General features: G+C 39.6%; 1 protein-coding gene across 1 annotated transcript; it reads right to left on the bottom strand.

Moving 5' to 3' along the window:
* Positions 1–780: 780 nt before the first annotated feature.
* Positions 781–3,202, bottom strand: SMIM32 (small integral membrane protein 32). The gene has a single exon (XM_056575081.1). It carries the CDS (start codon positions 2,288–2,290, stop codon positions 1,961–1,963), a length of 330 nt encoding a protein of 109 aa, XP_056431056.1. The 5' UTR covers positions 2,291–3,202; the 3' UTR covers positions 781–1,960.
* Between the last annotated feature and the right edge of the window lie 8,509 nt (positions 3,203–11,711).

Consider the following 11,711-nt stretch of genomic DNA (forward strand, 5'->3'; position numbering starts at 1 on the left):
CCCCTGCATGGCCGGTGCTCTCTTTCGTCGTCATCACGTCATCATGCACGCCGTCCCGTCATCCAATAGGAGCGGCGTGCGTAGCAAAGTGATGGCGGTGATGGAGAGCGAGGATACCGGGCAGCAGAGACGTTCCAGAGCGACGGGGACACCTCGGGGAAGCGACAACATCGATGGAGGGCGACATCCAGGGAAGCGGTGACGGGTCTGGAGCAGCGGGGACACGTGAATATTAGCTCCTATACCAGTGGTCTTCAACCTGCGGACCTCCAGATGTTGCAAAACTACAACTCCTGGCATGCATTGGCTGTCCGGGTATGCTGGGAGTTGTAGTTTTGCAACATCTGGACGTCCGCAGGTTGAAGATCACTGTCCTATACTTTACATTGTATTTGGTTCAGAATCTTTTTTTCTAGATTTTCATCCTTTAAAATTGGGTGCATCTTATATGCCGGAGCAACTTATATGGCGAAAAATACGGTACATTTTATGCTACAGTTCTGTACATTGATAACAGTAACGGCAGGACCAGTGAGGAAGCAGAGGAATAACCATTCCTCCTATGTAGATGAAGCTCTGAGCAATACATTGACTGATTCTTTGTGTTGTTTATCAAAAGAAATATTTAAACATTATAGATTCCTAACGCTGACCACACATGAAGTTGTTGTCCCAACAAATCTATGTATATAAAATACACAGTTCATGCTATATACACTGGGCAATATATAAAAAATATATATATATATATATATATATATATATATATATATATGTATCAATTGCCTATGCATTATAGTACTGTTTGCCTTACCCAGAGCTTATACCATCTATAAATCATCAAGTGAATAAAGAATGGCACACAAGGATCTTTTTTGTGAGTATTTTGACTCCACGTAATAATTTATTTCAGCATTTTGGGGTTAATACTTAGTATGCTTATTAAAAATATTGGCACCTAGAACATTAGGCAGACTATTTGCCAGGACATAGCTGGTGGGCATGTTCCCTGAGAGTTTGGTGCCAGGGTCAGGGGAACAAACAAATTTGACCTGGCCAAGGTATTTAAAGGGCTAAGGCAGCAAAATCTACTTTTCAGCTTTACAAGGGTTATAACACATTTTATATTTTGGCTGATTTTTTTTTTAACAGAAACACGAAGAGGTTTACCCTCCATAACAAGCGGTAGATATATTTTCGGAGCAGTAGAAACACCTGCATAGGCTTAACACTGTAAGTTATTGTCTGGACTGACACTCCTATGGGTCTATAAAACTGGCCAGGGAATTTAGCTGAATATTTAGGAGCTCTGCCTCAAGTATTTGCTCCCGCCAGACAAGACTCCCATTATATTCCGGCATAGCCCCTATAAAAGAGGTGGTAAAATCAATGTAACCTAATTCAAGAAGAAAGGAAATATTGCTATTTATTTCACTTTAAGAATGTGTCATTTTCTATTGAATGTATCACAGTACAAACGCAGCTACATCTGCGGCGATACCTTAGCTTTTATATGGATATATATATATATATATATATATATATATATATATATATATGTATATATATATATATATATTTATTTATACATTTGGTTCTTTAGGAGCACCAAACCACTAGCTTACTGAGCGTGTACTAGTTGCTCTTGACATCCAGTGATGAAGGAGTCTGCCTGGTCATGCAGTTTTATAGAAATAGATGGAAATCACAATGTCCTTATAAATACGGAGACTCTACAAGTTATAACGGAATAGAGCTTTAAAAATATTAGTAAAGGCAATCAGATCATCATTTCTCAATGGGCTGTGCGCTTTGGCATGAATAAAAACAATTACGGTAAAATGGCATTTACAATGATTTACTCCAGAAACAGAAGTCTATGGTCCTACTATTAACCCTATGCCACTACAAAAGAAAATAAACATAGGAACATCCATCCCAGATGCTGGCTATGTGTGCTTCAGACAGACTGAGTCTTCCAAGGACTCCTGGCTTCTCTGAGGGATCTGTCATAAGGTAAACCTGCAAAAAAAGAATTCCTTAGCTGACAGTTAATAAAGAGGACAATGAGAGTCACAGATAGGAAGAGAAGGACAAATAGGATGATATAAGTCATCAGGTCAGGCTTGTTGATCTCCCCTTCCTTCAGTACCCTGGCTGTGGACATGTAGAAAGCTGAGGAGCTGACTGGTCTCTGGGTGCTGCTCAGGTATGGAGTGTTGGTCTGGAGCATGATCTGGGCTTCTGTAGCACTGCTTGAGTTTAGGAACATCTCTCCATACATGATCATGGTGAGAAGATGGTCCTCACAGTCCTTCAGTGCACAAAACAATAAGAAGTCTTCATCTTTCCCAAGACTGATGTAGATCAGAAAAACCCTTCTCCATCCTCCTGAATGTGCATCATTCCATCAAAGAGATTATATCCTAAGTAACCCTGAATATCACAGAGGTTTGCCCCCAATAAATCTGTCAGTGAAACCTCCAAAACATCATCTTAGACATTGCTTCTGTGCTTCTCCTTTAAAAGTATTTCAGCTCCAGTGCCAGGAAAGATCTGAACATCAATGTAAACATATTAAGCCCCAGAAATAGTAGAAAGCTGCTGAGACTGAGCGCATCCCATGATGCTTTAAACAGGTGGGTGTACCTGTACAGTGTAAGAACAGAGATCTTGGGTAGAAGTGATCCCATCCATGAAGTATGTGAGATCCATGCTCAGATCTCCGGGGCAGGTAGCTCACACGGCTCCTTCTCATACATTGGGATCTGCCTACACCCAGCGCTGCAGCTGTTGCAATTGTTTCTGCTGAGACTATACTCAGGTTCTCACCTTGTTAGAAACTTATGGTCATCACAAGGAAGGATATGACTATCATAATCCAGGTAGTAAATAATCCAGATAGCCTTCCTGAGCGATCTCCAAAGTTGTCTGTGTGTCTTAGGTCTCCCAGCACAGACGTCCAGCAGGCAGGCAGTCTGAACAGGCACTGAGCACACACACAGCATGTAAGCAGATCATTGCAGGCAGCAGAGGAGTAGTGTGCACTGTGGCGCTGAATCTCTCCTGGTACTGTGATATGTCACAGCTTCCTGATGACCATGAGCTAAACATGGAGATCTAATCACTTTTTGCTTTCCTGGTGCTTGCCTGGTATTGGGCTGTTCACATTGGGGGCAGGTAATGATTTTCTGTAGAGTCACTAGCACCATCTACAGATTGGCAATCAGTATGTTAATTCTATTTAATCAGCCGCTTTTACGGCCATTTAGGTTGGGCACCATGCCAGGCATTGCTAAATCTCTTAACTCCTTAGCACTTTGTGATCCAGTAAATGGCCAGGCTTTTCAGGCATATTTCTGTATCCAGTATGAGAGATAAATGCTGTGTGCTCTGCTGCCTGTATGATAACTCATCTTACAGTCTGGATTTAATACCCACGCAGAAAAATACAGTATTTTCTAACATGAACTCTTCTGCCTTATACATATGTTCATTACTAGTATAATCCATATGTCCCTTCATAATGTGTGACTCATAGGAGACATTTGTTTTTTCTGCATTTGTTTGTCCTGAAATTATGAATATTTTATCATCCTCAGACTGTTAAAAGTCTAGTTTACACAACAATGATATTAGAGCTGTATATTGTATATTCTGATGAAAAAACATGGACATGACCTCTTTGTGCAGGTGAAGTGGTTTGTTGTAGAAGCCCCTCTATAGATAGAATCTTTACTGTAATGCGCGGTATCAGTAAACAGGATTTGTACTGTAATGTGCGGTATTAGTAAACAGGATCTGTACTGTAATGTGCGGTATCAGTAAACAGGATTTGTACTGTAATATGCGGTATTAGTAATCAGGATCTGTACTGTAATGTGCGGTATTAGTAAACAGGATCTGTACTGTAATGTGCGGTATTAGTAATCAGGATCTGTACTGTAATGTGCGGTATTAGTAATCAGGATCTTTACTGTAATGTGCAGTATTAGTAATCAGGATCTGTACTGTAATGTGCGGTATTAGTAAACAGGATCTGTACTGTAATGTGCGGTATTAGTAATCAGGATCTGTACTGTAATGTGCGGTATTAGTAATCAGGATCTTTACTGTAATGTGCAGTATTAGTAATCAGGATCTGTACTGTAATGTGCAGTATTAGTAAACAGGATCTGTACTGTAATGTGCGGTATTAGTAAACAGGATCTGTACTGTAATGTGCGGTATTAGTAATCAGGATCTGTACTGTAATGTGCGGTATTAGTAATCAGGATCTTTACTGTAATGCGCGGTATTAGTAAACAGGATCTTTACTGTAATATGCAGTATTAGTAAACAGGATCTGTACTGTAATGTGCAGTATTAGTAAACAGGATCTGTACTGTAATGTTCGGTATCAGTAAACAGGATCTTTACTGTAATGCGCGGTATTAGTAAACAGGATCTTTACTGTAATGCGCGGTATTAGTAAACAGGATCTTTACTGTAATGCGCGTTATTAGTAAACAGGATCTGTACTGTAATGTGTGGTATTAGTAAACAGGATCTGTACTGTAATGTGCAGTATCAGTAAACAGGATCTGTACTGTAATGTGCAGTATTAGTAAACAGGATCTGTACTGTAATGTGCGGTATTAGTAATCAGGATCTTTACTGTAATGTGCAGTATTAGTAAACAGGATCTTTACTGTAATGTGCGGTATTATTAAACAGGATCTTTACTGTAATGTGCAGTATCAGTAAACAGGATCTGTACTGTAATGTGCAGTATTAGTAATCAGGATCTTTACTGTAATGTGCGGTATCAGTAAACAGGATCTTTACTGTAATGTGCGGTATTAGTAATCGGGATCTTTACTGTAATGTTCGGTATCAGTAAACAGGATCTTTACTGTAATGCGCGGTATTAGTAAACAGGATCTTTACTGTAATGCGCGGTATTAGTAAACAGGATCTTTACTGTAATGCGCGGTATTAGTAAACAGGATCTGTACTGTAATGTGCGGTATTAGTAATCAGGATCTTTACTGTAATGTGCAGTATTAGTAAACAGGATCTTTACTGTAATGTGCGGTATTAGTAATCAGGATCTTTACTGTAATGTGCGGTATTAGTAATCAGGATCTTTACTTTAATGTGCAGTATTAGTAATCAGGATCTGTACTGTAATGTGCAGTATTAGTAAACAGGATCTGTACTGTAATGTGCAGTATTAGTAAACAGGATCTGTACTGTAATGTGCGGTATTAGTAATCAGGATCTGTACTGTAATGCGCGGTATTAGTAAACAGGATCTTTACTGTAATGTTCGGTATCAGTAAACAGGATCTTTACTGTAATGCGCGGTATTAGTAAACAGGATCTTTACTGTAATGCGCGGTATTAGTAAACAGGATCTGTACTGTAATGTGCGGTATTAGTAATCAGGATCTTTACTGTAATGTGCAGTATTAGTAAACAGGATCTTTACTGTAATGTGCGGTATTAGTAATCAGGATCTTTACTGTAATGTGCGGTATTAGTAATCAGGATCTTTACTTTAATGTGCAGTATTAGTAATCAGGATCTGTACTGTAATGTGCAGTATTAGTAAACAGGATCTGTACTGTAATGTGCAGTATTAGTAAACAGGATCTGTACTGTAATGTGCGGTATTAGTAATCAGGATCTGTACTGTAATGCGCGGTATTAGTAAACAGGATCTTTACTGTAATGCGCGGTATTAGTAATCAGGATCTTTCCTGTAATGTGCGGTATCAGTAAACAGGATCTTTACTGTAATGCGCGGTATTAGTAATCAGGATCTTTACTGTAATGTGCGGTATCAGTAAACAGGATCTGTACTGTAATGTGCAGTATTAGTAAACAGGATCTGTACTGTAATGTTCGGTATCAGTAAACAGGATCTTTACTGTAATGCGCGGTATTAGTAAACAGGATCTTTACTGTAATGCGCGGTATTAGTAAACAGGATCTGTACTGTAATGTGTGGTATTAGTAAACAGGATCTGTACTGTAATGTGCAGTATCAGTAAACAGGATCTGTACTGTAATGTGCAGTATTAGTCAACAGGATCTGTACTGTAATGTGCGGTATTAGTAATCAGGATCTTTACTGTAATGTGCAGTATTAGTAAACAGGATCTTTACTGTAATGTGCGGTATTAGTAATCAGGATCTTTACTGTAATGTGCGGTATTATTAAACAGGATCTTTACTGTAATGTGCAGTATCAGTAAACAGGATCTGTACTGTAATGTGCAGTATTAGTAATCAGGATCTTTACTGTAATGTGCGGTATCAGTAAACAGGATCTTTTTTACTGTAATGTGCGGTATTAGTAATCGGGATCTTTACTGTAATGTTCGGTATCAGTAAACGGGATCTTTACTGTAATGCGCGGTATTAGTAAGCAGGATCTTTACTGTAATGCGCGGTATTAGTAAACAGGATCTTTACTGTAATGCGCGGTATTAGTAAACAGGATCTGTACTGTAATGTGCATTATTAGTAAACAGGATCTGTACTGTAATGTGCGGTATTAGTAATCAGGATCTTTACTGTAATGTGCAGTATTAGTAAACAGGATCTTTACTGTAATGTGCGGTATTAGTAATCAGGATCTTTACTGTAATGTGCGGTATTATTAAACAGGATCTTTACTGTAATGTGCAGTATCAGTAAACAGAATCTGTACTGTAATGTGCAGTATTAGTAATCAGGATCTTTACTGTAATGTGCGGTATCAGTAAACAGGATCTTTACTGTAATGCGCGGTATTAGTAAACAGGATCTTTACTGTAATGTGCGGTATTATTAAACAGGATCTTTACTGTAATGCGCGGTATTAGTAATCAGGATCTGTACTGTAATGCGCGGTATTAGTAATCAGGATCTTTACTGTAATGTGCAGTATTAGTAAACAGGATCTTTACTGTAATGTGCGGTATCAGTAAACAGGATCTGTACTGTAATGTGCGGTATTAGTAAACAGGATCTTTACTGTAATGTGCAGTATTAGTAATCAGGATCTTTACTGTAATGTGCGGTATCAGTAAACAGGATCTGTACTGTAATTTGCGGTATTAGTAAACAGGATCTTTACTGTAATGTGCGGTATTAGTAAACAGGATCTAGTAACATAGAGGGACATTTATCAATGTTTGCTTATGTCTTCTTTTTTTTAGTAATTTTTTCCTTACTTTTTTTTTGCTTATGTGTGACTTATTTATCAACTGGTTTTAGCCTGTTGATAATTTTCTTTCACGTAAGCAATTTTTCCTTTTTTACTTTGGTAGTAGCTTTTTCTGCTCCATGTTTGAGCTGGAGTAAATTTAGTCAATTTTTAACCCTGTTGCGAAATTTTTTTGCGCAGTTGCGACTGTCGCAGTTAATAAATACCTGACTACCCGTAGTCCATTTTAAAATTATTACTACCTAGTTAATTTTTGGAAAACTTGCTTTTTTCGCTTTCCAGTCAAAATGTTGCATGAAAAATCACGTAGTCGCAGTTGTGACAATTTTGCGACAATTATAGTAAAGAAAACCTGACTAAAACCGTTGATAAATGTCCATAATAGTTCATAAGGTTGAAAAAAGACCAGAGTCCTTCAAGTTCAACCTATAACCCTAATAAGTCCCTATTGAGTTGAGTTGATCCAGAGGAAGGCAAAGAACCCTCATATTAGAGGTAAAAATTCCTTCCCGACTCCAAATATGGCAGTCAGAATAAATCCCTGGATAAACCTTCTGTCCCTATAAATCTAGTATACATAACCAGCAATGTTATTAGTCTCCAAAAATGCATCCAGACCCCTTTTTGAACTATATTACAGAGTTCACCATGACCACCTCCTCTGGGAGAGAATTCCACAGTCTCACTGCTCTTACAGTAAAGAACCCCCGTCTGTGCTGGTGTAGGAACCTTCTTTCCTCTAGACGTAGAGGATGCCCCCTTGTTATAGATACAGTCCTGGGTATAAATAGATCATGGGAGAGATCTCTGTACGGTCCCCTGATATATTTATACATAGTTATTAGGTCGCCCCTAAGCCTTCTTTTTTCTAAACTAAATAACCCTAATTCTGATAATCTTTCTGGGTACTGTAGTCCTCCCATTCCCAATATTACTCTGGTTGCCCGTCTTTGAACCCTCTCCAGCTCCACTATATCTTTCTTGTACACTGGTGCCCAGTACTGTACACAGTATTCTATGTGTGGTCTGACTAGTGATTTGTACAGCGATAGAATTATTTCCTTGTCGTGGGCATCTATGCCCCTATTGATGCACCCCATGATTTTATTAGCCTTGGCAGCAGCTGCCCGACACTAGTCACTACAGCTAAATTTACTGTTAACTAAGACTCCTAAGTCCTTTTCCATGTCAGTCGTCCCAAGTGTTCTCCCATTTAATACATAATCCCAGCCCGAATTTTTCTTCCCCATGTGCATTACCTTACATTTATCAGTGTTGAACCTCATCTGCCACTTCCCAGCCCAAACTTCCATCCTATCCAGATCCATTTGTAACAGTGCACTGTCCTCTATAGTGTTTACCGCTTTACAGAGTTTAGTGTCATCTGCAAAGATTGTTACTTTACTATTCAACCCCTCTGTAAGGTCATTACTGAATATATTAAATAGAACAGGACCCAAGACGGACCCCTGTGGTACCCCACTAGGAACAGTCACCCAATCAGAATAAGTACCATTAATAACCACCCTCTGTTTCCTATCATTGAGCCAGTTACTTACCCACTTGCACACATTCTCCCCCAGCCCAAACCTTCTCATTTTATGCACCAACCTTTTATGTGGAACCGTATCAAATGCTTTGGAAAAATTCATATATACGACGTCCAGCGATTGCCACTGGTCCAGTCTGGAGCTCACCTCCTCATAAAAGCTGATCAGGTTAGTTTGACAGGATCGATCCCTCATAAATCCATGCTGATACGGGGTCATACATTTATTTTTATCAAGATATTCCAAAATAGCATCTCTTAGGTAACCCTCAAACAATTTACATACAACTGAGGTTAAACTAACAGGTCTATAATTCCCGGGGTCACCTTTTGACCCCTTCTTAAATATTGGCACCACATTTGCCATGCACCAGTCCTGGGGAACAGTCCCTGTCACTGAATATTTAAAATAGGGGTCTGTCTATTACATTACTTAATTCCTTTAGAACACAAGGATGAATGCCATCTGGACCTGGTGATTTGTCTATTTTGATTTTTTGTAGGTGGCACTGTACTTCTTCCCGTGTTAGACAGGTGACCTGTACTGGGGTGTTTATCTTATCACACTGTATTTCACCTGGCATTTCATTTTCCTCAGTGAATACAGTGGAGGGGAATTTGTTTAATATATTTTCTTTTTCCTGATCCCCGTTTATAATTTCTTCCTCATCATTTTTTAAAGGGCCAGCACTTTAATTTTGGATCTTTTTGCTATTTATATAGTTAAAGAACATTTTGGGGTTAGTTTTACTCTCTTTGGCAATGAGTCTTTCTGTCTCCATTTTTGCGGCTTTTATCAGTTTTTTACATATTTTACATTTTTCTCTATAGCTTTTTAATGCTTCTTCACTGCCGTCCTGTTTAGTAGTTTAAATGCTTTATTTTTGTCATTTATTGCCCCCTTAACATTTTTATTCATCCATATTGGTTTTCTTTCATTTCTGACCCTTTTATTCTCATAAGGCATATACATCTTACATTGAGAGTTTAAGATATTTTTAAAAGTCTCCGATTTAGTGGCAGTATTTTTGTTTTTGAGGACATTATCCCATTTTATATTGTTAAGGGCTTCTCTGAGTTGATCGAACTTTGCCTTCCTAAAGTTCATTGTTTTTGTGGCCCCTCAAGAGATTCCCTTATTGAAGAACAAGTTATAATGTATTATATTATGATCACTATTTCCTAGGTATCCTTCTACTTGCACATTAATTACTCTGTCAGGTCTGTTGGTTAATATTAAGTCTAGTAGGGCATCCCCTCTGGTAGGCCCCTGCACCATTTGGGACAGATAATTGTCTTTAGCTATAGTCAGAAACCTGTTTCCTTTATGAGATTCACAGGTCTCAGTCTCTCAGTTTATATCAGGATAGTTAAAGTCTCCCATTATTATCACATCATTTTGATTTGCTGCCTTGTTTGTTTGCCTCAATAATTGATCTTCTGGCTCTTCCATTATGTTTGGTGGCTTATAGCAAACCCCTATCTCCATATATTTCTACCCATAATGACTCCACATTATCGTTTCCCTCCCAAATATCCTCCAGTAGTGCGGCCTTCAAATTGGACTTTACAAAAAGACAGACTACTCCCCCTTTCCGTTTTGTCCGATCCTTCCTGAATAGACCACTGTTACGTGCGGTATTAGTAAACAGGATCTTTACTGTTATGTGCAGTATTAGTAAACAAAAAAAATCATCTGTGGTAGAGGGTGTGATGAGTGAAGATGGGATGGCCCTAGGGGCAAATGGCATTAGCCCCTTGTGTTCGTGATGCCAGGGCATTGTTTATCCTCAATACCACCCGAAGGTATACCGCTGGATCCTGGGCAAAGCACGGGGGAAATAATGACTCTGGCACCAAGTTACAGGACAACGGTAGCTTTACTGAGTTAGACAGGTGGAATAGTTTACACAGCTTAGCCAGGCCCAGGGAGGTGACCAGTGACTTCAGAGACCTTAGGGCTTGCTGGGACTTGCAGTGGACTGGGAAAATTTTGATGCAGGCCACGCTGTCTGAAGACTGGTTGACTTTGACTGACTTGACTGAGATTGACTATACCCTGTTTGTTGCTTACCAGGTTCTGACTGGGACCTGGGGGTCGTAGACTTGTAGACTTAACAGGAAAGACTTAACTGGAAATCAAGAGAGCAAGCTAGCTCCTCCCAGGGCTTATATGGGGGAGACTAGGAGTGGTCCCATAGGTCACCCTAAGGTCACATGGTAACTGGGTTACAATCACATGACACTGGTTAATCACATATCAACGGTTCTTAAGGACGTAACACTTTTATACACAATACACAGCATAAAGATAACTATACAAGGGGAACAGGTGCAGGGCACCCAGAGGACACTGCAGGGAGGCTGTCTGACAGCGCAGCTAGGGCACAGGGATACAACTCCTGTACCAGGGAACCACAAACTCCCCCTCTTAAACACAGCCGTCCTCAGCGCCTAGTCCTGGAGGGCGGAAGACTAAAGTGGCCACTAGGGCCTGGTGATGACAACAGTTCCTGGGGCATTAATATGTTCTTCTTAGGTCTGAGTAAGGAATAACAAATAACTGGGGACGAGTCCATGTTTCATTTGTTCACAATGTCCTTACATGCTCCTTGGGTTATGGGATCTTGAACATGTGGGATTTGTAAACCTTGTAACTGCATACTTAACACATTTTACACACCTGATTCGGATCGGGCTGCCAGAGGCTTTCTACATGATGCCTTAGCTGCTGGGGCCCATTGGCAGAAGCTACTTCTCCCCAAAACACTATACATACTGTAGACAATTTAACAATTACCTTTACATGACACCCTGTCACTACTCATGTCTCACTTAAGTTGCAGGGCAACACTCTGGCTGGTAGAGCACCATGTACACGAGGACAGGAAAAATGGTTAGACGTGAACATTTGACTATTTTTGGACTGGAAATATACAGTTTAGCTACAGTCCTAACTAGATA

This window comes from Hyla sarda, chromosome 4 (assembly GCF_029499605.1).
Source record: "Hyla sarda isolate aHylSar1 chromosome 4, aHylSar1.hap1, whole genome shotgun sequence".
NCBI classification, from domain to species: Eukaryota; Metazoa; Chordata; class Amphibia; order Anura; family Hylidae; genus Hyla; species Hyla sarda.

Bases quoted from the DNA above. Each gene is read 5' to 3' on its own strand.
- SMIM32 (XM_056575081.1), bottom strand. From the start codon at position 2,290: ATGATCATGTATGGAGAGATGTTCCTAAACTCAAGCAGTGCTACAGAA.